The sequence below is a fragment of the Pagrus pagrus genome, assembly GCF_965226575.1.
Source record: "Pagrus pagrus genome assembly, chromosome: 15".
Taxonomy (NCBI): domain Eukaryota; kingdom Metazoa; phylum Chordata; class Actinopteri; order Spariformes; family Sparidae; genus Pagrus; species Pagrus pagrus.
Window position 1 is genome coordinate 11,586,768 of NC_140199.1, and position 27,577 is coordinate 11,614,344.

A 27,577-nucleotide genomic window follows, 5' to 3' on the forward strand; every position below is an offset into this window, starting at 1 on the left:
CCTATATCTAACCATTCCCTAACTATTTTTATTTGCCATAAAAACAATCTTTCTCTACCATCCTGCAGTTGCCATACAGAGATGTAGAGTGCAGCAGGGATGATGTCCACCTGTAAAGATGGACTAGTGAGTAGAGCAGTCTCCGTGTTCGGCGTAGCACCGTTAAATGTTCCCATCAACTTCTGTCTCATTTAGCCTCCACATAAAAGCTTTTAAATTCACAAGTCAGGATTCGGTATTCGTGATTTTATTTAGATCATTTGAATCAGTTTCCCAGCATTTTATAACACATTACTTGAATTAAGCTACATTTAAAAGTCCTGAAAAGACTGACAGAATCGGCCACTGAGCTTTTGTTGGTTAGTCAATGCTGCAGGGACCGGACATTGTGTGGTGGTCGGAGGTCTTTCAGAGGAGTGTGCAACAGTATGAGGAGAAATGAATCTGTATAACCCCTAAGACCGAAAGGACAAGGTGACATTTGACAAAAACAACCCCCACAGTGTTTGTGTCATCCTTAAAGGGTCCTCTCGGATGATGAGGGGATGAGACATCGAGAGGTCACTGTCCAAGCCTTTACTCCTCCTCCCATCTCTTCAGGCCTCACTTCCACATGTATGCACTCTATCTGTGTTAATCTAACTATTCATGAAAACAGGCATACATGCACAATGACACACACATTGCTCCGTTTGCAGCACAACGACAGCCCAAAGTCACCCTGCTGCAGTTTGGCTGCAGGACAGTGAGTGAGTCAGCTTGCTCAACGAGCCGCACAGCCCTGTCTGCTTTGTCTATCGGGCTGCCTGTTTATCTGCCGACCTTCAGTATTTGATTGTGGGTATATCTTGTCTATCTGACCTGCCTCCTTGCCTGTTGGTCTGTATTTCTGTTTGTCTCCTTTCCTTTTCTTTTCCTCCTGTTCAAGGTGTGCTTCAAATTCAGTCTTTGTCAGTTCATTGAACAGCATCTGAAACCCCCGACCTCCACAAATATCTGATTTATTTTCTTTTGTGCAAAATGATAAGCAAGCCAATGCAGTGAGTGTGACCATTCAGAGCAGATATTTACATTTCTGATTCCAAATGTTTTCAGACGACACTTTGTACAACTTAGTTTGTTTGAAGCATACTGCAGACCCTTTAGTTCATCATGTTGCTTGATGAGACCTTTAGATGAACAGGGTGTTCCTCTGCAGACGTGAACCCACCTTCTTGAAGAGGGCTTTTAATTTGCATAGTTTGCAGTGCTTAATCTTCATAATCTTTTCTTTCCTGCCATCCTCCTCCCCAGTATTCCTCTCCTGCCCCTCCACGTCCAGCCAGGGGCTCCACACCCCTCCATGGAGCTCAGGGTCAGCCATGGGATCATCTGGTGGATTCCTGGCCATCACAGCTGTCTGGTTGTACTCTGCCAGCCTGGTCAGCAGATGTTTCACAACCTCTGGACAAGCTTCTGCCAGGTCCAACCTCTCATAGGGGTCAGAGGTGACGTTAAACAGCCAGACGGACTTCCCCAGCTTGTTGCGCCGTTTCTCGAGTTTCTTCCACCGTTCTGGACCACTGGGAAGAGCCTGTGGTGGTATCCAGTCCCCGTCACCTACATTTCCTGTCAATAGCTTCCAGTCCCCAGCCCTGATTGCTGCCCTTACGGCTGTGTCCCAGATCCCAAAGCCATTGAGTACCAACGCCTTGTCATATGGCTCCCCAGGCTTCCTTGAGACTGGGTCAATGTTGAAAAGGATTTCAGTGCGAGGACAGGGTAGGCCCTCACTGATGGTTTCCCAAACATCGTGACCGTCTAGGCCGCGGAGGGACTGCTGGGCCCCGGCCAGACCCAGTAATGTGGGATACCAGTCAGAAACATGGATCAGTGCTCTGCTGATTACACCCTTCCTCCTCAGAAGGGGGCTATGGACAAAGCCCACAGCTCGGATGCCCCCTTCCCAGTAAGTCCCTTTGCCACCTCTCAGAGGCCAGTTGCTCCCCCCAGAGAGCGGCTGACCACCGTTATCAGATGAGTAGATCAGCACTGAGTTCTGATACAGCCTACTAGTTTTGAGTTCCTGGACAATTTGTTCAACCCCAGCATCCAGGCAGCTCAGCATGGCTGCGTAGTGGCGCCTGAGACGATTTCCCTGCGAATCATAGTGGTGCAGAAAATGTTCCGGTACCTGCAAGGGTGTATGCGGAGCCTGAAGGGACAGATAGAGGAAGAGTGGTTTGTGGGGGTCGTGGCTCCTCATGATCTGCTTCACTCTGGTTGGATGGAGGGAACATTCAAAGGTTTTTTAAGGTCTTTAAAGCGTGTTTCTCTGTATGTATGAATCTGAATTTGTACCCTGATGCTCACCTGTCTATGTAGAGCAGCGTGGAGTAGTTTCCAGTCATCTCCCAGGCAGGCCTGTCTCCATCATGCAGGTCAAATCCACAAGCTTCAGCCCCGTCACAGCTCCGATAAGAGAAGTGGTCTCCACTGCCAGTCAGCGTGCCCAGGAAACTCTGAAACCCACGTCCTGTGGGTACACAGCTCGGCCTGCTGAAGCCCAGGTGCCATTTCCCCACCATGTGCGTGGCGTATCCAGCTTTGACTAGCTGCTCTGGTAGGGTGGGAATATCCGGGGGCAGGCAGAGGGGCTGACGTGATCGTATGATCGAATGCTGGAGTCCAGTGTGAATTTGGTAGCTGGCAAGATAGAGAGAGTGTGAGAGAAGCTGTGAAGAAAAACAGCGTCTTGCTAAGATGTGTATAGTGACACAATTATGAGAAATTTCACAGATGGTTTAAGAAATATTGCGCCCTTGGATACTCTCACACTGTTACACATCATCAAGCCAAGATGTTCAGTGATTTCACAGAATTGTTTTGTGGAAGGGAGCTTTCGCTTTGCATGTTCTTTGCATCAACCTGCAACATTTCATGTCCTAAAACGATTTAATTGGTCCAGGAAATATGTCAGTTTTAGGTCCCATTTGGCCAGTTATTCAGAGATAACAATTTAGCATCAATCGACAGAAAAGACCCAGCTATGATGTGGGACAGCTTTCTATGGCATATTTCTCCTGCAGTGTACACACTGAAAACTCAATGAAACAGACAATATCTGCATTTGTAGCCCTATCATGATCATTTAAATCGTATTTTTAAGTCTCAAATAGGTTTTCAATATAGGAAAATAGGGATTAAGAGAAATAAATGATCTATCTCCTGAAATATTCTCCATAACTCAGACTACGTGTATATTTTGCTTTTGTTTTTCTGCCTCACTACCATCATGAATACATCACTAAAGATGTTAGCAAAAGACGATAAAGCCAATGCATAATTACATCAAATGAGAACAGATGCTGTAACTGCATCATTTTTCCATTGTAATAGTGATGCAATGATAAGAAAATGACTCACCGCCCTGTCATGAGTTGACTGCGAGAGGGTGAGCATATCGGCTGGACGTAATAATTTTCAAGCTTAACCCCCTCTGCTGCCAGCCGGTCCAACACGGGCGTCTGGATGTCTGAGCCATGGTAACCAATGTCTCCATATCCCTGGTCATCCACCATAATAAAGATGAGGTGTGGGGGCCTGGGCCTCTTCAACTCCTCGGTGCTGACTGACTTGCGTTCACCCAAGCAGTCAAGGCCACTGAGCAAGGTCACCCAAATCACCGGGAGAAACACGGAGCAGATTCCTCCCCTCATCTCCAGTAGGGCGCTGTAGCTATCTACTTAAGTCAGATTTTGTCTGTATTTTCTTTTCTGCTTAGTCTGCAGTCAATAAATCTCAAGCTGGATCGCTTCTGCAGAAAACTGGGCAGATGTGTTTGTCTTGGGCGCTCGTCTTATCTGTCCATGAAGTTTGAGTTGTCGTCTTTTTCTGGGGCTTATTCTAGGTTTTCTGAAATGGGGCTGAGCTGGTGCCAGCTGCTGAGGTGGGTGGAGAGAATCTGCTGTCTCTAATATGGGCAAGAAGTTTGAAGAGGTGTGTGTGTGTGTGTGTGTGTGTGTGTGTGTGTGTGTGTCTTTGCAGGAACTTACTACATTCCTCTGTACTTCCAAGCACCTCATATGGTGGCTGGGAAGACCTTGGCACATGACCTGCTGCAAAACTGTGAAAAAACAAACCATTTTGACAGGTCAAACACAGGTGTAACTAATGACATTATTAATTATTGCATTGCATTTTAATAATTACTGAATCAGAGTCATTGTTAATGTTTTTCATTCCACCTGTGTTTTTCCTGCTGGGCTCTATGTAAGAATCTTAGTAGAAAACATTCAAAAGTTAACTAAAATTATCAACAGGATGTGAATAAGTAGCAGTTTTGACATGTCTGTGTATTGTGTAGCAGAGATATCTATTCAAGTAAGCATGCTAACCAGCTAGTCCCAGTCCAAAGCTCCTGTGCTAGTGGTGTAAACACCAACACTCCCCTGTACCCAGAGCTCCCAGTCCCAACTGCTTGCTGCATAGCTAACTCAGCTAACTAGCTAAGAGCAGCTACAGTTAGAGGCAGTCAGCAGTTAGGCCCCCTATTTGTTTTGAGCATGAATTTGCATACATATTAGACCTTTTTAAAAGACTAAATGAGAAAGAAACAAGTATGTTTTGATGCAAATAAGTCAGGTTAGCAAGATTTATCCAGAAACAGAGAGAACACATGATGTACAAACATGGACACTGACTAAGAGACTCGTCTTGCTGTCAATTTTCCTATCAGTATCAGAGAAGACCTTGGTGTCTTGCGTGTGTGTGAAGTTTAAACGCTCAGTGCGTATGTCTGCCACTAGGGGTCACTCAATCAAACCAAAAGAAGCAAAAATGTTGTCATTGTCAAACAGCCACTATTGCTGATGAAAATCGATTTTCGATTTCTCTCTTGTCACAATGCTACGGATGGAGATGGTCAGACTTCCTGTGAAAAATAGCCAGTTTTGGTCACCACAAAAACTGCTGGAAATGTCTGCAGGTGTCCTGAATAAGATCCACTGGTGAGACTTGAACTGCGATTGGCCGTCTGGCAGCCTTGTTTGCTGTAACAATGACTGACCTTTAAAAGCTGATCCATTATAAAACATTATGTATTACTACTCATACAGTACTGTACCTACAACTGTTACCACAGTACACTGTCATTACAGCTATTCTTTTCCCACTACCACTCCCATTAAAGTGCAATTACGACTGCTACAGCTTATATTTCTACTGTGATTTCCCGTACTGCACATTTCAAACTATACTATAAATCCCTGAAAATCAAATAACCTCTGTCATCTTTCTTTTGTTGCTTGACATTGCTCAATTAATAGAGCAATGTGATGACAATTACTGCCCGTGCCGGGGCAGTGAAACCAATCTGACTTACGGAGGAACATCCGGCGCTGTGATGAGAATGTGTATCGACCGCTGGGCTCTTAGCCTTCACCTCACTGCCATCTCCTTCCCATAATACTAAGAGGAAATCAATGCCTCAGATACAAGACCATTTCCTATGTTGTAGAAGCAAACTCATGTTGCCTTACCCTGTGGGAAATTTCACAGGCTTTTTGCCCACGGTGAGAGTGAGGCGTAAGCAAGATTGAGATCTATGGCAGGACAGGGAAAGATGACAATGAAGTAAGAAAGAGGCTGACTCTGAAGTGGATTAGATGGAAGAATTGGTTGTAAATGGGGACCAATGAAAAGGAATATACAACATAAAGAAGAGAAATTGAGAAATAAGTAAAAACAGCAAGAAATAAAGAGGGATAACAGTGAGACAGAGCAATAATGTGCACATGAGAAAAAGAACGCTTCGCTGTCTAGCATGAGAGAGTACAGCATAAACAAAGTGGCATAAAAGGAGCAGTCACTTTGTCTTGCTGTGTACGTACGTCTGGGTCTCTGGGTGTAGCCATCAGTTTGCCTCGGGGAAATGCAGGGCGACATGAACTCCGTTTTACCGCTAAGAGGGGGAGGGGGGGTTGCTGTAAAAATGGAAACTGACAAATGTCTTCTTGAGGAGGAGAGAGAGCAAGGGATTGTGTTCTTTCAGAGGGGTCACAAAGAAATGATATTCACGAAAACACGTGTTATATCTTCTTTTGTTTATACTGTGCTGTTTGCAAAGTAGCACTTTAAAGGCTGACAATGAGAAAAGCTTAATTTGAGACGAAAAATAAAAGTATGATTTAATTGATGTGTAAAATAAAAGGAATATTAGTTGTAAAGTGTGTTAAAAGGCTCAATTTTTTATGTAGTTTTGCTCCAGTTTCAGGGTATTCTGTACTGTACACTGCAAACACTGGAAAATACACTTTCTGCAACGCAACAAGGGGGAAATTGGTCAGAGTCTGTGTGTAGCACAAAGGATGGATCTTATAGCTGAGTGTGTATTTGTAAAGTGTGTTAACATGTGAACATGTGTGTGTATGTGTGCGTGTGTCTGTGTGTGCGCAAGTGTGTTGGTGTGTTTTGGAAAATGCAGTGGTTCAGAGTAGAAGAGAGTAGCAGTGGGTGTGATTTATTCATGACGACGAATAAGTGACTCACTCGATCTGGAGCCAGTCTGTTGAGCTAACGCTAAAGTGGGGGAGTGAGTGTGTGTGTGTGTCAAACTGCATCTGAAAATTACTTTCATTTTCGAGTCAGTCATCCAACGTAAAAATAAAAAGCCACAACTGTAATATTACAAAGTCCCCGTCTGAGGTTTGTTTTGTAATTTCGAAAAGTCCACTGTAAGCACAGATGTAATCATGGTACAGTAGATGAGGGAACAGAGGAAAATGGAATATGATCTCATTGATACTTGATACTTATTGGATCCCCATCTAACTCAAAACACAGGGGTGGCTTTCTATAGTTCTCCTAAAAAGATGCATTCAAAGCTCCTCCTGATAATTGTGGATGCTGAAGGCTCTTAATGAAAACAACAGGTTATCCAGGTTATGTCACTTCAAACCAACACTGTAGTGCCAAAATACCATCACACAGTTGAAAGTAGCCAAGTAGAAAAAGCACTACCGAACTGGCATACAGTACATTGTACTATGTTCTATGAGTTAAACAAACTGCACCGACTATATTATCATTAATTTTGTGACAGAAAAACATTTCATCATTGGTACACTGCAGACATCGAAATTATATTATATTAATTATACTGAGTAATATGGTGTTCAAAGGTTGATTGTATAATGTTGAACCTCGTCATGCAGCTCTTGTTTGACACTTTTATGAACTTATAGGAATGTGGCTAGTCCAGATAGCATCAGAATCAGGTTTGTTGACACTGCTCATTCACAACCCTTGAAATTATGCAATTACAGGCTATAAATATCTGCTTTAAGCTCGCAATTAGCTGAGCGCAGCTTTTGCACACCTTAGGGTCGACAGGTGCATAGGAGAAGACCTACTAAAGCTTGTGAGCTGCTAGCTTTAGTTTCAGCTAATATTAGAATTAGCTAGTATTTTTACAGTAATGCTAGTTTAGCTTTAACTCTACCTATTTTGCTAGTAAGTGGAGAATTTAGCAGATGAACAGATATTTCTCTCATAGTTAGTAAAGACCAAACTAGAGCTAAAATAGGAGTTTGGGACATACATACTGTAGATGGCTGGAGACATACGACTTCAAGTTGAATACTAGTGTTGCTCTTTATCTGCAGGGTGTGTAAACTGTTTGCTAACAAGTTCGACATATCAGCTTAAAAGATGACAAAGAAAAAGACAGAGGATCATCAAAGCAAAACCACAAAAAACAAAAATAATCAAAAAGCCAATTTTATGATGATGCAAGAGGAAAATTGATAACCCTAATTCTTACCATGGACACCTGTCCAAAATTTGATGCCAATCCATCTGGTAGGCTAGATTTTGAGATATTTCACAAAAAGGTGAAGAATAAGTGAATACTTCAGCACTAGAGGAAAGGTCAGGGGATCACTAGAGTCACTAGGTCTCACTTCTTGGCACCATGGATTGCTGTACCAAATGGCATTGTGTGATACACTGAATCTACGTATATGCAGACAGTGTAATCTAAGCCTGGGTGTTCCAAAGGTATGTCCGTCTTTCAGTTCAGTACACCGGTGGAACAAGTAGACGTGGGCTCTGAGACGTAACACAAACATCGTCACTCCCACCTGCCCTAAGGGTGACACTGACGGAGGCCGTGTGTCTGCTACAACTCTAATACTCGAGGATCATCTTCCAGCCAGCAGAAACTCGATCCACTCCCCATTCTCCTCACCTTACTCACTTATGGATTGACAAGTTGAGACTGGGGGGAGAGTGGAGGGCCACTCAGTCTCTTCACATCAAACAAACCACCCACATGGAGGATGCTGGTGGCCTTATGTCAAATTCACAAACTATGGGTAAAGTTTTCCTCTCCCTCTTCACAGTGCCTCCACGGCCAGGCCGCTCCATCCTATCAGACATTTCCCCTGAGGAGCGTGAGTGCTGGCTTTGACTCATCAAAAATATAAGGGATTACACAAGCTCAATGTGTGTACAGTATGTGTGTGTATGTGTGTGTGTGTGTGTGTACTGTGGCGGTACAGTCAGTGTAGAGTGCCACCGTGAGGATTAAAGGAATAATGCATGCAGATTGATATCAAAGATGAGAGAGGAGGAATAAAGGGCTCTGCTTCTTAAAAATATGCCATGAAGGTCATTAATCATGCAGATTTTTCTTTCCATATTAACACTATAGAAGCTGATTCTACTAATTAGACAGGAGAGGAAACAAATATAGTAAATCCAGAAGGTTGGAATGGAAATTTGCAACACTTGAAACTATCAAATTAGCTACAATTTTTACTTTATTATTCCACCTTAAATCCAGTCTTTCAGAAGAAGTACGGTACTTACACATCAATGCTAGCTAGGAGGAAAGCAGGGAGGAGGCTATATACTAGAGACTATATACTTTACCCAAACAGCATAGCAACCAGTGAAGGGAACTGACAGTCTGGTTTTGTCTTTGACCAATCATATCTTCGGTAGAGCTACCTGTTCTATAACATATTTTTCCACACCATTGCTTTGTGTGAGTTTGCAGGTGTATGTGTGTGTGACTCACTGGTGACAGCACACGGAGGTTATGAGGGGCCACCTGGTGCGATACCACCCCCGTGTCACAAAGCAGATGACACAGGGCTCATCACTCCGAGCGGGAGTCCTGGGAGAGATGCAGCACAGTCTGTCACAAACTGGGGTCAGGAGTTCAGTGAATGAGGGGGAAACAGGCTGGAGGTAAAATAACCAGAGTGTGGGGGGAAATTCAAGTGATTGCAATTAGTGAAGTAACTTCCTACACAATCTACAAACTAAAAATATAAATTTGCATTGTGGAAGTGTGACCAATGTTGGAAACAGATCACAGTGCCTGAAATGATGTGATCACAAGTTCAACATATATTACGATCTAGTGAAACAGAATTATATTGTCCATACAGTCTGAAATCTTAAAAACTGTGATAAATAAACAATTATGTCCAGAAACTTAAAGGTGCAGTGTGTAGGATTTAGTGGTATCTAGTGGTGAGGTTGCAGATGGCAACCGACACAATACCCCTCGTCTTACCCTTCCTTATGGACCATAAAGAAGTGGAAAACACAAAAGGTGTTTGGTTCATTTGTTCTAGGCTACTGTTGAAACATGGTGGTGCAACATGGCAGACCCTGTGAAAGAGGACTTGCTCCTTCTGTAGATCACTCTAAATCCTACACAATGGACCTTTAAAAAGTTAATGAAATACACCATGAAATGATAAACATTCATTTGATCGCAATACAGATGAAAACAAAGGAATTTGATAAAAGTAAAGTAGGCACCTTAAAAATCCAAGCTAGTCCTGAAAGCACTGTAAATGTAACTACAGGTAAGAAGGTGACAATGGAACAAGGACAATAGCATTTAAAAATACAGCAAGATTAAATAAACCATAAGTTATGATAAATCTAAAATTATGTAAAATTGATCTAATTTTGTTGGCCCAAGGTTACAACCACTTTGTGAAAAATACAGTAAACACTGTTTTTACAGAAAGGCAGAAAGTGGACAGGATGGCTTAATCAACTGCACCATGGTGAGGAAGTGCTCATACACAAAGCTGGAATTTAAACAAAAGTGATCCTAAATAATATAATCACAGATCAAGGACATTGGAAAATAGCTAGTTTAAAAAAAAAAATCGAAAATGTCAAAATCATACCGCCTACAAAGGGAAAACCAACCTTTTCACCTTGACATTTTAGAATTGTGACACTCTCCAGGGTCATATAAAGTTTATCTCCCCAAAGGGTACAGAAGGGTGTCGAGTACAATATGTTCTTTGAAGCTACATTGTGGAGAGACATTTTTAATATGCACTGGTTATATTGCATGCTTTTCCCTGCATAGAAAATAAACTAGAGGTTTTAAAATCTTTTACATTTTAAGTTTTGCATTCACTCTTAAAACACACAGCATCCACTTTAATTACTGCCTCTTTGATGTGCACAGAGTTTGAATATTCCTGCTTAAAAGAAACTGGCCTCAAATGAATAACACAATGCTTTGAATACTTTTTGTATCCACTTTCATAAAATATGTGAGCTGTTCACTTTGCTAAAATCTCAGCTGACATCTTGTTTATTAGTATGGCAGTCTCATTTTCACCTCATCCGAGCACGGGGGCCGGGCTGGCACCGACTGGCTGGCGGTGTCTACCATGCTGGCACAGATGCCTCAGTTAAAGGCCACTGGGTCTGTGCCTGCTGCTATTCAACAAATCTGTCTATCAAAGTCATCTTGGGAAGGCAAGTTGGCCCACAGAGAATAGAATAGAAAAATGAGACGGAGAGAGAGAGAACAAGAGAGAGAGAACAGAGACAATAAGACACACCATGAAACAGTGACATAAAACCTTGAAAGGACAGATAGGCGTACACAGAGCAATTAACACGGGGGACAAGACAGTTGTTGGCCTCACTTAACAGTTCTCCCATGTCCACAGGAAAAAACACTAAGCTTCCTCCATTTCCCGAGTTAAAGCAACAATCGGCAAGTATTTGCTGCACTCTTATGCACCGCTTTAAGTCATTTGTTGGCGCAGCACAACAGAAAGCATATGGCATAAAATAAATGGAGTCACATGGGAAAATAAAACGTTTGAGCCATGCTGCTGCATATGAATTTTGACCTTTTTACTTTTGTTGAAAGACAGCCAGCGTCTGTCCTGAGTGATTTAACAGACCTCTCCCTGTCAAACTAAACAAAGACGCTGAATTGCAGAGAGTTGTGGTCAGAAAGTCAGGAAAACAGCAACTGACAGCAAACAGCAGCCTGTTTTGGTTTAGCTAAACTCATCTGTTACACAATATCACAAATTGCTTTGTTTGTTCTCGGATTTCTCACTCCACTGCCGGCAGCATTTGTGTGAAGCGTTTTTCAGAAGTCATCTGATTACTCAGAAAAGTAACAGGGTCTTGAGATGTAAGAATTTGAAAACATTAATATCAGTAAAACACAAGACTCCAGTGAGTTTTTAACTGTTAAGAATTTAAAACCAAAACTTACGGACTAATAACCTAATATCTATTATTATTAGCAAGTATTAGAATCAAAATATACGAGTACCAAAAGTACTCATTATTCAAAATGGCCCATTTGAGAGTCATATATATTCATACATCACTTTAATGTTGCAGCTGGTAAAGGTGGAGCTAATTTCAGTTACTTTATATACCGCTGAGAAGTTTTACACATAATAAAACATCAGAATTTATTATGTATTTTGTAGTTAATTATCTACATCTGTATAGTAACTAGTAACTAAAGTCCAAAATGTAATAGAGAAGAAATATAAATGTGCATATGGGTGAAATACTCATGTGAAGTACCTCAAAATCGTACTTTAATACAGTGCTTGAGTTTAAGTTACATTCCACCACTGGCTAAAGTGTTTTATTTTCCTAAAATATTTTAGGATATATTATATTTATAAAAGTTAAGGTGTACACTGAATAATGCCTGTCATGTATCACAAAATTTAGAGTAAAGTGAAATATCCAATGGAAAATACATGAGGGAAGTTAAAAACCTTTCAAATCTAATGCTAGCTATTTAGGATACACACATATCCCTAAAATAGTGTATTTATTGAGAAGTAAATAGAGAAGCAACAAACTTCAGAAGGTCAACAACTAGCCTACCTTTCACCACTAGGGGGAGCGGTTGGCACAACTGAACTACGAGTTCATGTTTGTTCAGATATCTTATACTTGACTCTCCCTGTGTAAATACAGATTGGTTATAACATGGATCTGTTGTATCTGTGTGGTTGAGCACTTGCTTTAACTGTGGTGTCCTGTTAGATGTGATACTGTCTCCATGAAGAGAGGGTGATCTTTTTCTGAGTGTCTGACCCAGGACTGATCTTGGTTACTATCCTGAGGTCCGGAGACAGCTGCAGAGCAAGGCTGCCAAAGGGAGCAGCTATCATTGGTAACCTTCTGCAGCATTGATAATGGCAGCGTTGCTCTTCTAGCAAGGGGATCATCCAGCCTCAATCAACAGGTTTAAAGGCCTGTCAATGCCCCAAAGGATGATACAACATAGTTAAAGCAATCTTGCGTCCACTGAGACTCTGTGTGCAGTGGAGATTGTGTTGTTTACTTGTGTTTTGGATTGTTTTTTGATCACTGCTTTAGTAAGATAACGATTAGAGTGAATTTCAAGTTAAAGTTAAGACGTGAAAAAGGAGAGATAAGGACCAGGAGGGAATAAGAGAAAATAAAAATGGAAACAAATAAAAGGCAAAACCAAAGTCACACTGGATCATGAGATTCAAAAATGTAATGTTTCAAAAATATACAGCCAGTTTCCCAGATATGACTTTCAAGTTTAGATCAAACTTGTCAGTGTCTTTAATGAGCATGGACCTCATTGGATTTGAGTTTAAACTAACCAGACCAGGAGTCTGGAAGTTTTCTTCACGCAGTAACTGTATCTGGCCCACTACTATGTGTTATATGATTATACACAAAACATACTAGCCCACAACAAATGAGTGCCTGTGTTCTGTATGTTTTGATCCAAGCCACAACTGTGTAACCGATATAGTGTTTATGATTTGGCGCTGTGCGCTCTGCTGCTTGTCAGTCAGTGGTAACTCAGTCCTACACTCTGTATTGATTTAATAAGATGGATTTCATGCAGAAACCTCAAGAGGACATACTGAAGTTCAAATCAGGCCGGGGAAAGTACTTTGACTTTGTTTCACTTGTGCAGAAGATAAAAACTGCTGCAACTAGAACAAGCTATGGTATTAAAATCAACTCATCTAAGAAAGAAAAGTACAGCATAAAGCTACGTACGCATGTACAATGCATTTTTTTACGAATTATTTCAAAATCAAACTGCCATGAAACTGGCAGCACACTCTGATCGCACCAGTTTGAACCTGACTGAATATTACTTTAACTATAAATCTACAACCAAATCTAAAAACACAACATGTGTTGAAAAGTTTAAGTCTATTTCTGCTTAAATATCTCAACTTCTGGATCTGGATGGATTTCTATTAAATTTGGCACAGACATACATATGTGGTGCCAAGAGATTGAATTTTAATGACTTTGGTGATCCATCATCTGGCACCATTATCAGGTCCAAAATTCAAAATTTGTCCAATACTCAGTTTTTTTATCAAATGGCTGCAAAACCAAAGACATTCTCACGAGCCTCAGCTATACTTTGTATTTACAGCTAATTAACAAATGCTTTAGCATATTAACATAAGATGGTGATCATGGTAAATGTTAAACTTGCTTAACGTCAAAATATTAGCATTGTCATTGAGAGCATGTTAGCGTGCTGATGTTAGCATTTAACACAAAACAATGCTGCGCCTCAGTACAGCCTCACAGTGCTGAAATGTCTTTGTCTTTGACTCTCTACAGCTGCCACCACATGTAGGAGTTTGTGTAAGAATGCGGGGGTCCAGCTGTGACTGATTCCTGGGCATAAAGGTAAATATGTGGTGGGATTAATCAATTTCTGTCTCAAAAATATGTCTGTGATTTTTATCAACCAAATCTACACCACAAGAAACAGTAACAAAAATATAGATATATATCTATATATACAAACAGGCATGTCTCGCCCCCTGTGTTTCAAAGTTTGGTCATTCAGTCAACACTGTGGATTTCTAGCTTAGGATATATTTCAATGTAGCTATGAAGGCTGTTTATCCAAAGCTTGCATAAGTATTTATCCTAAAGGCTCTATGATGACAGCCTAGAATGTCTCCAGATTCAGAGGAGCTGGCAGCCTCAGCAGTTGATGTCAATCCACTCATTGTCCACATTTCTAAACAAAATTGAAGGGCATTTGAATGCAACTAATCAAGAGAGCAATTTCCTATCATGGCACTGCTCAGCCCTGAGATTTGAGAATCTGGCTGTCACTCGACTAAAGATTACTAATGACCTCAATGCTGTGAAGCCAGATATGAAACAGTGCCATTTAAACATTTCTGAATGTTAACTTTCCCTTGGTCTGCAGATGGGCAGGCAAAGCAGTGGAGGTGGTGGCGGTGTCCTATTTTTGGAGGGGCTATCAGCAACTCAGTGACATAGGTCTGAGTGACAGGACAAGTGTTGCGTTGGACCCTCCCCTCGCTCATTTGGGGCAGGCATTCCTCAGTGTAAGCAGACACAGACCCCCCCTCCATCATATTTCTCTCTCCTTCTCCCCTGCTCTCTCCCTTGGCCACCCTATGATGGTTGGCCCACTCTGGGTGTGGGTGGGTGGACACATGTGTGTGCCTGCATGTGTGTGTGTGTTCAGGTGTGAGTGTCGGCCTTGGAGCTGCACACAGAAAGAAGTCAGACAGCGTGGCAGGCAAAGAGCAGGTCAAAGCTCTCTGAGGGGGCCCTGATCGCTGACCATGGGGCCAATGCACTGAGGGCCCCCCAGACAAAAGTGTGGAAAATAATCAAGAAAAAGAAGAAAAGCTTAAAAAAAGGACACAGAGAGAGGAACAATGGTTGCAGAGGAAGTGATAATAACATTGGCCGGTGGAGCGCCGTGGGGCTTTCGTCTCCAGGGAGGTGCGGAGCATCAGAAACCACTCCAGGTGGCCAAGGTAAGGCGGGTCACTCAGCAGGTTGGACGGAAGCAGCCATTTAATAGATTGCTGGACAGTGGAAAGTAGAAAACTGTGTTAGATTTAACAACCTCGCTGAAGAGAAGTGAAACATCAGCTGAGATATATTCGGTCGAGATTCAAGAAGCTGTGAACAAAGGTGAAATGGAATATTGGCTGTCATGCAAGTTAGTTTGTGGCCTGAATATGAGTCATCATCTTGTTTGAGAACGGTCTTAATGTAGAGGCGCACCGATGATTTATTGTGTGAACTTTAAACTTCAAGTTCAGCTCGAAAATGAAGGGCAACGGTGCTGGATATTTTTAACTGAATGCTGTTTCTTTTATCAAACTGCATGAAGATCAAAGTTCTAGTGAAGTTTGATTGATACTGAAAATCTAAACTTGTATTCACTGATTTCTTGGTTTGTTCTTGACAAGTAACTTTGACTTTGTGCTACTTACTGACATTGTTCTTCTGCAGTAAAATGTGGATATTTTAGTAAAGAGTTTTTGGTACATTAAAGTCATTGATTTATTGGTTATCAATCAGTCTTTTCTGGAAGGAGTTTATGGATACCACATCATCCACGACCATGATTTGACTCATGCTATTGAACTAGCATGTTTCCACTACGTCATCGTTTCAGTAAGAAACTCAAATCACTCCAGCCATGCGTGTTAATATCTAAGCTGGCAGGTTACCTGAGATTTATTTTGACCAGCAAGTGAGCAATGAATGTCATCTAAGTCTGGATTCAGATCAGTTCTTGAAATCATTCTTGGGCCAGACTCAAGGCACATTCGTGTCTGTGAAATGAAATACTAAAATGATATTGCTTCTTAAGAAATACATCATCTTCTTTGATGGAAAAGTTCACTTAAAGAAAATATTTACTGTGTAAAGGAAATATTTAACCTTACTCTCATAGGGAACCTCTCAGCTCATTTTACTCCCATAGAGCAAATTCTTCACTGGTTTCCAAATTTGGCCCCAGTGAGCAGTCCAGATTTGAATCTTGATCTCCATTTGAGAAAGCAAAGATGTGTATGTAAGCCAAAGGGGAATATATACTGCATTCAAAAGATTCATGAGGCTTTCAAGCTGGAAAAAAGATAAAGATAAAGCTGAAAATAGAGACTTAAAAAACATTCAGGTACAATACATTTGTAATTTGTAAACATTTGACTCTCTGACTATTGATCCTTTGCTGTCTGCATCAAGTCATCATGATCTGTGACATGACTTGTGACGTTATCCTCCATCACTGCTCTTCACCAAACTTGTCCATGCTCTATAAAGAAACTTGGGTCTATTTTCTCTTCTATGAAATCTTTGTATTTATCTTTGTATATGATAGTTCAGGTATTAGTACACCTGCACACACATAATGCATGCATACATGAAGCACACATCTGCACACATTTCAATAAATGTTGACTGAGCAGCATTACTTTTCCAGGTGTCTATTTTTGGTTGAGAAGCAGCAGGTCACGAGGTCAGCCAAGGTGTGTGTTTCAGCTCTGTACTTAAAAATTAACCTCATAGACTATTTTTATACATGCACCACTCTTGTATCTTGCTGCTTAGAGAAGAACTCTTTTTTGAAGGTTCACGTACAAAGGTAATCATTGTTGCTAAACCTCTTTTGTACTTCATATTGTTTCTATTCAGGCACCGTTAGCTGTGACAGAAACGAGTTTGCTTTGGTCAACCTCTTCAGCCCTGATTTTTGAATAAACTTTATCCTTGAATAGCTTAAAAAAGTTACTTTTTTGAACCTTTTTTCCAAATTGTATGAAGATATCACAATTTTTTTACATGCTTGTTCCAACAGTTTATCAAGGTTTCACATCGCATTTCCCAAACAATGCAGCCTGACAAACTTAATCTCTAAAATTTGTAGTAAAAAGTTTGTCCACATAACATGGAGTTTACAATGATTATCCCTCCGGTTGGTAAATGGGACTGAGGAAGCTCGTTCCATCAAATAATTGGGCAATGGACCTTTATGATTATACTGCATTTTAGACCTCTTTCCATTGACTGCCTTTCTATCATGCACATATATTCAAATAAAAGTAACTACATTATTAAAATAATTTCCATTTGCTTACAGACCTCACACGTTCTGTGAATTTGTGGAAACATGTTTCATAAAGATTCCCTTATGCTGGATAAATGGGAGCTTCACTGACAAAGAGGCTAATTTTGGTTTATTGCACCTTTAGATTATACCTCTGAGACAATTACCATAATCACTAAAACAACCACTTCTTATAGGCAGTATTTTGCAACTTATGAATGTTTGCTTTTTAAAAGGTTAAGCCTACATGTAATTGACTTATGCAGAATGCAGTAGTATGTACACAGAGCCACTGACACCAAATCACCTTTATGGCAGTGGACAACAGCTGTTTCTGTCCGACTATCCAAAACAGCATACTCCTTCACCCCGGAGAGCAGGAAGGTGTTATCATGTCAGGTCTCGTACTATACTGACCGTAACAGGTGGAGCAGTTTTTCAGCTGCACAGCTGAAAGAGCCGGTGTGTCAGTGCTGGGTTTGAGCCTGTGAGCCTGCATGCAAATGTTTGAGCGTTTATTTATAAGAGTTTATGTGTATTTTTGTACCAGTCCATGTGATGTGTGTGTGTGTGTGTGTGTGTGTGTGTGTGTGTGTGTGTGTGTGTGTGTGTGTGTGAGAGAGAGAGCATGTAGGGGTATTATAACTGTTATGACTTGAAACCACAAGGTGACTGACGGAATGAATAACTGTACATCCTGTAGGCTAACACAAGCAGGCACAGGCCACTTAGAAAGGCTTAGCTAAATGGGGATGGGGGATTTCATTACGGGCAGACAAGAATAACTGGAAAGAAAACTACTGTAATTAGGTCAACCAAACCAATGCCTCCTTATCTCTGAAATCAAACATGCAATATTCATTGAATACATGGCAGTGCCTCAGAGAGCAATCAACACTGCAGTCACTGTCTTTGAAAAATCTGCTTTTAATTTATAATGGGACATGGCGTGCATAGTCTTGAGGCAATTCAGGGTGGGCATAATGCCACGGTCCTGACAGACCTTAGGCACAAATAGCAAAGCACCAAATGAAGATGGCTGCTGGCTGACATTTCCCTGTTAAAGTGTGGGTGAGTGCCCCACTCAAGCTGCAATATGTGGCGTATGTCCGCAGCAAGATCGAGCTGTCAGGACAGAATCTGCTCTCTGTCAGTCACCTTGACAAACCAAGACAAGACAGCAGCATAACTCTGCCAGGCCCTGTCGTACCTGCACTAACAATAGCCAAAAACACAATTTAAATGGAAATAATGAAATACCAAGGGGGGACAAACAGGGAAGCGTGTTGATGTTCCTACCAGTATATACTGTACATCACAGCTCCTCAAAACCAAAGCTAAAGACTGTAGACCTAAGACTTGACCTTAACTTGTCATATATTTGGTGTGATATAATCCTGGAATAATAGAAAATGAATTCAATAGCATCAGGCAGGCCTTGCATAGCGGCAAACCTTGGATATTTAATTACAAGGTGTCTTGGCTCTATGAAAAAGGCCCAACATATAACAGAAATGTACACAGACTTGCATCTCTAGGACTTGGGCTTGCTTTGATGGAAAGCTCAAAAGTCAACATTTTTTGCCCTTTTTATCATCTATGTGAGTGTTTGAAATCTTGCCTTCCTTTGCTTGTGCAGGTGCGTAAACGCAGCAAGGCATGCAGGGCTGGGTTGCGGGAGGCTGATGAGCTGGTGTCTATCAATGAACAGCCATGTGGAACTCTATCTCATGCCCAGGCCATGGACCTCATCGACAGCTCCCCTGGGATTTTACACATCCGGGTCAAAAGGTCAGAGGAACAAAAGAATTACAGACATGAATTACACAGTCCAGAACTTTTACTAGTGACAAACCAACATCCCATTGTAATAGATAAAGAAAAAATTATACTATCAAAAGTCAAAGATTCAAGTCTGATACAAAAGATGCACTATTAATGTTGTGCATGTGTTTGATATTACTGTACAGTATATAACATTCCCCCAAAAAAACATTTGACTAACATTGTTTTTGCTGCTAAGATCCTTATTTCTCTTAGAACAGATGAAATCAGTCATAATACATCCAAGGGCCTTTTTTTGGCCACATCAATATTTTAAACTCTCCACTTGCTTGCAGGGTGCCTGCTGGTTTTCAGTCCGTGGTGCTTGTGACCCGTGCCCCATCTCCTCGTATAGACAAAGAGTACCGCGCTGCTCTGCGTGCCATGTCACCTAACCACCCCCAACATGCACCCATACGTGAGATCCACCGTAGCCGTTCTTCCCTGACCAGTGGCTTGACATCTCCACCTGGTAGTGAGGCTTACTATGGCGAGACTGACAGTGATGCAGACGTGGCGGGCTATGAGAGGCAGCGCCGGCAGAAACGCCGCAGCCCCAGCAACTCCACCCCAGGAAAACCAACAGGACGAGCCTCCCCTGAAGGAGGGGAGACGTCAGAGATGAGTGGCTATGACAGCGCTCCAGATGCACATGTTTTCCCCAGTTTATTGGATGGACGTGGTGGAAATGGAGTTGGAGAAGCGGGGCAACCGGGGGTGGCGCGGAGGGAGGTGATTTACCAGCCTCCTGGACCAGGAATGTGGTCCTCCCAGACATCCACTGAGACCTCCTCCATCATCTCCTCAGCAGATGACCAGGGGCCAAGAGAAGGGCATGAGGAGGATAGTGGCTTTCTAGAGCCAGCCAACGTGCCACTGGTTTCCCCTGAGAGGGCAAAGGAGGCCCTGATGCTGAGCTCTCGCAGCCAGCTTGTGCCCATGGTGGGTCCTGTGAATAAACCCATCGACGAGGAGCTTACAACTACCTACATGGAAAAGGCCAAGCAAGCTAGTAAGTACAGCTGTAGAAGATCAACGACAGGGACCTTTGCTCCACAGAGGTTCTACACACTTACATGTACATTCCTAATAAAGGTCACTGCTTGGTTCTGGGCTGATGTAGATTCCTCATATTTTAATCTATTTTTCAAGGATTTTAATTTTGATCTTGTTCATTATCTTATTTATGCTTGATTCATTATGTTAATGTTAATATTATTTTCAATATATTATTTCATTGTGCCATATACTTTGTAGCACAGAAATACATCACTAAGGTAAAGATCAGCTGATCTCCTTTGTTGCTATACACAGGAGGAAAGATTTATCATATGTACAGTACAGTACATGCCTTTGTTGAAGCCCAAGACAAATATGACCCTGAACCTCCAAGAGAAAAACCTAGACATTTATAGAGGGGTCAATAAGTTCAAGTCTCGACACCTTGAATACCAGTTATGTGTTTAAAAACCCCACTGATCAATCTGGGATGCTTAAAAGCAACTCCAGCTGCTTTTAGGTATCAAAAAGCAAGGCATGCATACTTTCCCGCTCTCCGTCTCTTCTTTCTTTTCGTTATTTATCAACTTTATGAAATTGCACAAGCGTGATACATGTTTTTTTATGCTTCTGTAAATGTACCAACATAGAGAGATGTGCTTCCATTGAACATGATATCATGGTATGACACAGATATAAAAGGGAACATGAAACAGTCACCTTGAACCTGAATATTATTTGTGTATCTTAAATGCCACAAAAGAACGCTCATGTATCAAAGTGTTTACCTTATACCATATTGCACTGTTTCTAGTAACTGAAGCCATACAAATCATGTCATGTCTTACTGTTTTTGGAGTTTACAAACTTTGAAGAGAAAATTGTGACAATACAGTGATGCAACAACAGATACAGAGGACTGACAGCGACCAAGCATTCTTTCCTACAACTTGTCATCCTGTCCATCATCCATAATAAGCCCAGGAAAAGGACAGAGGTTGGCTATTTAAAGTCAACGGGCTGTTTTAAGAACTTAATAAATTTACTCCTGTAAATCCCCCTTGCCATCACGGAGTGCAGGTTTAACATTCTAGTGTCCTACTTGGGAACCCTGTCCTGGACAAATTAAGAACTCCCTTCATGTGGCAGTGCATATTAGGGTAACAGCATTAGATGGTCTATGATAATCTGCTTAATACCATAACAAGTTAAAGGATATGCTGTGGCTACCCTTTGGAATTCTCCTTCCAGTCACCTACAACATGCAACTTTCCACTAGCTTGCAAATATTTTTAGTTAAGTCAAATGTTAGCGTACATAAGACTAATAATGTGCAAATTTATCCTTCAACCCAGCTAATGTGAGAAGCTGAAGGCTTGCCTGGAATTTTTTGCCGGAAGTGCTCCTGTAGAAAGTAGAAAGTTAAAATCACGTTGAAGATATTTTAGATGCTCATGTCAGTTGAGTCAGTTTTTGGTAAAAAGGTTAAATGTTTTGATTCAGACTTCACTAACTTACTACAGTATTGATATTATGCTGGTGTGAAACTATTTCTAATAGCTGTGGCTTTCACACCCTGCAGAACTGAACCGAGGGGATACACCGCAAGACAAGAATGTAAAGGAAGCCAAAAGCAAGTGTCGAACAATTGCATCCCTACTGACAGATGCTCCCAACCCTCACTCAAAGGGGGTGCTGATGTTCAAGAAGAGGCGGCAGCGCTCCAAGAAGTACACCCTCACCAGCTTTGGTAGTGTGGATGAGGATAGGTGTCCAGATTCACAAGAGGAAGATGGGGTTTTCCCTGGCAGTGAATCAGAATTTGATGAGGATGGCTTCTCGGCAGTTCCTGACCCAACTTGGGATAGTGACTACTTGGATATGCTGGAGAAGAGGGCAACTGCAGGCACTGAAGGTCGTGCGGATGGGGCAGAGGATGCTCCGAGTCCAGGGTTGAGTGACACTGCAGGTAAGGGCGCCCAGTTGTTTGAGCAACAGAGAAAGAGGGCTGCTGAACATGCCAAGAAGGTAGAGGCGGCACAACAACAGACTCCTCCACAGTCTCATGTCCAGGAGCAGGCTCAAATGTATCACTTCCATCCAGACAATACAACAGACATACAACCGCAGATGCAACCAAACCTCCAGCCTCAGCATATGACACCACTTGGTCCTACAGCCATACAGCAAGAGCTTTCTCAGGCTCCAGGTACAGCCCAAGGAATTTCGAATGTGGACCTATCCTATTCTGCAGCTAGTACAGCTTGCATGACGTCACCTCCACCTGTGGCACCCAAACCGACCACTGCCTCAGTAACTGTTCTGACCAGACCTGCACCACCAGCTGAAACACCATTACCAGAATTATCTGCTAGTAATGTTCTCAACAGAACAGCACGTCCTTTCACTCCTGGCTTTATCAGCATTCGATCTGCAACTGCCCCAGTAACGTTCCGACCACCTGTTGCAAAGACAATCCAGCGTCCTGCTTCAGCAGCCATTAATGTTACATCAGTAACATCACTGCCACTCGCTGGTCCTCAGCCAATGTTTGCCCCACCACCCTCTGTGCCTCAAGCTCCCATGGCCCCGACACCAGAAGCTCCTGTTACTATTCACCCTCCAGCCATCTCTACCTCTGTAGAGAAAATGCCGTCATCACCACCAATATCTACTTTTCATCATGCGCCATTTGCAGCCATGCCCCCAGTGTGTATGCCTTCAATGCCCCTGGCTCCACAAGCACCAATGGCCCCAGCCCCAGTTCCCTTTACATCTCAAATTCATGGTTCAGCTGACCCGGCTTCCCCAGTGCCTGCGTTTCAAGTGCCAGTTGCTCAGCCTTCTCAATCACAATTCTCTATGGCCCCTGTAGCTACAGTGTCAATCGTCTCCCAGCCAGAAGCTGTTGCTCCAACCCCTGTTCCTGGTCCAACAGGTCGCACAGGAATCTTACTTGAGGCTCGACGCCGTGGAGGCAAACCCAAACCTATGTTCACTGTGCCAGATGTCACAAAGAAATCTCCCAATCCTGACCTACTGTGTATGGTGCAGAACCTGGATGAAAGGTCCACCCGATACAAACCTGGCCAACCACTGCCTGAGACTATCTATGATGATACAGCAGAGGAGATTAGTGGCGAGGTCGGCATGGGGAGGGCGCCTCCTCCAGTGGCACCCAAGCCTAAGGTCATCCACGAGGCCCCAAAGTTTCTTCAAGCAGGGGGCAAGGGGGCCGAGCTGTTTGCCCGCAGGCAGAGCCGCATGGGTATGTATGTAGTGGACACTCCGCCTGAGACCCGCTACCAGCAGGAAGTGGCCTCACACAGTGCAGCCCAATCCCTCGACTACTCAAATCCTTCCTTTCCTTCTCAGTGGAAATACTCCCCAAATGTTCGTGCCCCTCCACCCATTGGGTACAACCCACTCCACGCTCCCTCTATCCCTACGGGGCCTCAAAGAGATATAGGGAAGCCAGAGAGCAGGGGTAGAGGAGGCTCCCAAAGAGAGGGCATCAAGGCTCTGGATTTCATGAGAAGGCAGCCCTACCAGCTCAACTCTGCCATGTTCAACTATGGGGGCTATGGGGGCAGTGTTACTAATCTATCAGCCATGCCTTCTTACCAGGCCCAGAGGCAGCAGCAGGGTGACTACACAACAACAATGGTGGGCAGCTCATTAACCCCACCCAAGCAAATCCCTCTGAAAACAGCCCGTGTCTTTGAGGTCAAGCGCTTCTCCACACCCACACCCATGTCAGCTCCGACTCTGGCTCCCAAAGTCATCGCACCCCGCTCAGCCACTACCCTTGGAGAACGTTTGACTCATTCCGACATGATCTCCCCACCTCCTGCTCCTTTAGCTCCAACCCCAGCCCCTCTCTTTACACCAGCACCAATCAGTGCCCCAACCCCAGCCTCACCTCCCTCCCAACCAGCTGGACTGCCCAGCCTCCCAAAATTCAATGCCACCCCTATTCCAAACCCTGTGCCCCATGCAGTCCCTACACCTTACACTCCAGTATCATACAACACTGGGCTCCAGACAGCCAAGCAGTTCCAGAGCGCTCCTGAGCTCAGTATCCTTTCCTCTTTGCCCCCACTCAAGTCCAACCCAGTTCAGGCACCCAAACCACGCTTTGTTGCAACCAAGGGAGGCGTCCAGCCCCGTGTCTGGAGGCCAGGGGCAATGTGAACACCAGTAAATCAGTCACTATCCCACCTGGACATGTATTATTCATTTGGGGTTAAAATAACTAGTCGAAATTAACCAACAATAATTCTGTTAATTGGTTCATTGTTGAGGTCAAGCAAATATGTTTATCTGTATGCAAAATCCATTAGTTCCAGTTTCTCCTTTTCTACTCTTAAATTGTTGTTAATTGAATACCCTTTGGGTGGATGGTTAAACAAAACTAGCATTTTGAAGATAATAGTGGAGGCTTTGGGAAGGTGTGATAGGTAATTCTCTACTCAATTCATTGACTTATAACAATGAGTGACAAATTGATTAATGTAATCATCCATACATCCATTACTTTAAGCCTCAAAGTTAGCTGTTAACATATGGCGAGGAGATAACATAAGGTGAAGAAGTAATACAATATAAAGTTGAAATTAAGAAAGTATTGACATTTTTGAAATATGTTAGAACTCAAATAATTGTAATGGATCATTAACATCTACTTGCTGTTCAAAATGCTGCTTATCATATTTATTTTGCTTACAACACATTTACTCACACATGTATCCGAGTGACAATAATAATAGCATAAACTAGCGCATACTGTATGCTGTATAGTCCACCACATGCCTGTCCTGGGGGAGGTTGGTGTAAGGCTTCTGGAGATCTCTTTCTACTAATGTAGCAGAAATACCATCTAATCAGAGCCTGTACTGAATATTCTTTGAAACTTGAAATGTCTGAAAGATGTTGAAAATGAATAGTTGCAGTTCTGACCATAGGATTTTTTGTTGTATGATGACAGGTGGAGGATTATAAAGCAAAAATAGCAGGCTTTCATCTCTGAACACGCAATTCTGTTATTGTCCTACTAACTGATGTGCACAAAATGTTTTTTACCCACTCTGTTTCTGGCATTTTCAAGAAGAAACCCATGATGACCTAGTCTTCTCGTCCGGTGGTTTTAATGATGCATAACCTGCTGAAAATTTTAAAATGTTTTTTAAATGCCTCAGCTCATCATGGAACTATATATGAAGCAAGGTTTGCACTTGCAAGTTGCAAGTGAGGTTGTGCCAAATATCTCTGCTCGCTATAACTAGAGAGAAATGCTATCTTTTTAGCATGGGTCACATTCAACAAGTGCCCAGGCTGTCACTGAATGTACACTTGTCACTGGATAACACAGGCTCCAATTGCCACTTATACACACCAGAGCCTTCTTAGTATGAGTGTGGTCTTTGCAGATATATGTCAATTCTTAACTTTTATTAAACAAATAACACAGAAGAAGGAATGTGTATTTTGTTTTGTCTAAATGTGATTTAGGTGGTGCAAGGGGAAGTTGACTGACTTGAAGTTACAGAAATGAGAGAGGCTGTGGAGGGCGGATATAGGCAGTATATAGTTAGGCCAGTTTACTGAATGGGGTCAGAGCCCACCATTTCACATAAAGATGTGTCAGATGTGGATGCATGGCAGAAAATTAGCACTTAAAGTATGGTTAAACTGAATTATGAAAGAAGGATGGCCAGGAAAGTGTGAGACCTCAAGTTTGTTGGCAAAGATAAAGAAGCTGGTAGAAAGAAACACACATGTTTAGCTGGTGTCTTTTCATCAACAATGGTATAAACATATTAATGGCTAAATACATTGAAAAACAAGGTAACAAGGTTAATGGAAATGAGTAAGAAACAAAGAAATGAATACGTTGTTCTCAGCTGTGGAATTCTTGGGGAGATACTTTTGTTATTTTTTACCATTTTTAAATACAATTTCTCTTAAAGCTTTTCTTGTTCTCATAATATTATGGCTAAAGAAAAATATATAGTGTGGATATAGTTGTGTTGAGGTGTAATATATGACAAATACATATTTGTGTATGTAGGTGGATTAAATAATGTGTGAAAATGTTTGTTATTAATGCTGAGTAGAAGTTTATACTGACTAGGAGACAAGACATTTATTGGGGAATAAAATTAGATTTGAAAACTCTCCAGGTGTCTGATATGTCTGATTTTACTCTGCCCCCTGCTGCTGACTGTGTAATCCTGCATTTTTTAATGTAATGTACGCATTCATGCACTAAATGACCATAGTAATCATAGATGATAACTGAAAAATGCAATAACTGTATATTAGTTATAATGAAAAAATATGGTTTACACTCAAAGGGTAAAAATGCAGGGTTTTTTTAAGGTTTTACACACACACACACACACACACACACACACACACACACACACACACACACACTATTTGAAATCTATTTAGTAATCATTTTTATGACAGCATGGCCTCCATTTCAATGTTACTTACAACATCAAAGAAAAATCCTGACTTAATAAATAATGAGGGTTATTCTTTCCTTCTTGACAAGCCTGGTCAGGCTAACTTTCAGTACTTCAATCAAAATGGACACAGAATAAAACAGGTTAACTGAGAATAAGTATTTCAACATAAGGAGGCTATAATGTCTGATAACAACTTAGTGTCCACAAATACAAAGCACTAAAAAAATTACAGTAATTATTTGGCAAGAGTCGTATTTGAAACTTCAAGGTTAATATCATGTTGGATCTTTATGCACACATTTAGCAGTCCACATGCAGAGAACATCAAAATATTCCCAATATCCAGAATGTATTTGTTAAATTTACCAGAATAATATTTGAAGAAGAATATTACCATAAGCTGAGCAAACTTCTTGAGGTAAAAGGAGAGACAACAGCAAAGAGAAAGATACAAAAACGTCATGTGCATGCATGCATGCAAGCAAGCAATTCTAGGCTATGCCACTAGAGGATGCCATGTTGAAAGAGATTTTTTAAAGGAGAGAGCGAGATAGAGCTACTGTGGATAGGTACAATATACTGGTATATAAAAAGACCGCAAAATGTGTACATGGGAGAAGTTATCCCTGCTGACAAGTGGTTAATGGTGTTAAAGGGTCTATTTTAACCCAAACCATGTTTTCCTAAACCTTACCAAGTATTGTTTGTGCCTAAACCTAGCCAAACTGTGACAGAAAACTGAATAAATAAAAAAAAGAAGGAAAATAATAAGTGAACTTAGTGTAAACATAGGACAAGAACACCAGTCTCCTGGATGAAGAGTCCTGTACTTACCCCATTCAGCCATAACAGTTTGGTCCAACTGAGGACTCCATCACTTTTTGGTCACTTGTAATGATGGTCCTGGAGCAACATTAATCATGATGATCTAGGAATGACACCAACACAGCAATATCAGATAAACCTGGCAGTTAAAGAGACTCTCCTGTTAACCAACCAAATGCAGTATCTATCAATGACTGACTAACCATTAGCAATGTTTAGTAGCCATTAACAGAGCTTGACCTTTATTTCACAC

At 41.9% G+C, this 27,577-nt stretch overlaps 2 protein-coding genes and 1 long non-coding RNA gene across 12 annotated transcripts; 1 reads left to right on the top strand and 2 right to left on the bottom strand.

Annotated features, from left to right (window-relative positions):
* Window positions 1–231: 231 nt before the first annotated feature.
* On the bottom strand, window positions 232–27,450 carry LOC311270546 (arylsulfatase I). 10 transcript variants are annotated; one of them, XM_084375486.1, is made up of 6 exons: window positions 27,334–27,406; window positions 9,062–9,160; window positions 4,035–4,105; window positions 3,406–3,545; window positions 2,353–2,685; window positions 232–2,258 (listed from the first exon to the last, which is right to left on the bottom strand). In XM_084375486.1, exons 3-6 carry the CDS (start codon window positions 4,089–4,091, stop codon window positions 1,172–1,174), a joined length of 1,617 nt encoding a protein of 538 aa, XP_084231612.1. In that variant the 5' UTR covers window positions 4,092–4,105; window positions 9,062–9,160; window positions 27,334–27,406; the 3' UTR covers window positions 232–1,171. The 10 variants fall into 10 exon arrangements, with proteins under 10 accessions (XP_084231612.1, XP_084231610.1, XP_084231608.1 ...); XM_084375484.1 differs by having other exon boundaries at window positions 3,406–3,642; XM_084375482.1 differs by having other exon boundaries at window positions 3,406–3,920.
* On the top strand, window positions 12,301–26,200 carry synpo2la (synaptopodin 2-like a). The gene is made up of 4 exons (XM_084375476.1): window positions 12,301–15,113; window positions 18,840–18,991; window positions 19,321–20,036; window positions 21,606–26,200. The coding sequence occupies exons 1-4, from the start codon at window positions 15,012–15,014 to the stop codon at window positions 24,215–24,217; spliced, it is 3,582 nt and encodes a 1,193-aa protein (XP_084231602.1). The 5' UTR covers window positions 12,301–15,011; the 3' UTR covers window positions 24,218–26,200.
* Window positions 15,011–16,109, bottom strand: LOC311270548. The gene is made up of 2 exons (XR_014624272.1): window positions 15,819–16,109; window positions 15,011–15,164 (listed from the first exon to the last, which is right to left on the bottom strand). It is a non-coding gene; the product is annotated as an uncharacterized lncRNA (long non-coding RNA).
* Window positions 27,451–27,577: the final 127 nt, after the last annotated feature.

Excerpts from the sequence above, each read along its gene's own strand:
- synpo2la (XM_084375476.1), top strand. The coding sequence starts at position 15,012 with ATGGTTGCAGAGGAAGTGATAATAACATTGGCCGGTGGAGCGCCGTGG. Across the intron at positions 15,114-18,839 it reads AACCACTCCAGGTGGCCAAG|GTGCGTAAACGCAGCAAGGC; the intron begins GTAAGGCGGGTC and ends TTGCTTGTGCAG. Across the intron at positions 20,037-21,605 it reads GGAAAAGGCCAAGCAAGCTA|AACTGAACCGAGGGGATACA; the intron begins GTAAGTACAGCT and ends CACACCCTGCAG.
- LOC311270546 (XM_084375482.1), bottom strand. The coding sequence starts at position 3,698 with ATGAGGGGAGGAATCTGCTCCGTGTTTCTCCCGGTGATTTGGGTGACC. Across the intron at positions 2,686-3,405 it reads AGTCAACTCATGACAGGGCG|CTACCAAATTCACACTGGAC; the intron begins GTGAGTCATTTT and ends CTATCTTGCCAG. Across the intron at positions 2,259-2,352 it reads ACGCTGCTCTACATAGACAG|AGTGAAGCAGATCATGAGGA; the intron begins GTGAGCATCAGG and ends CCATCCAACCAG.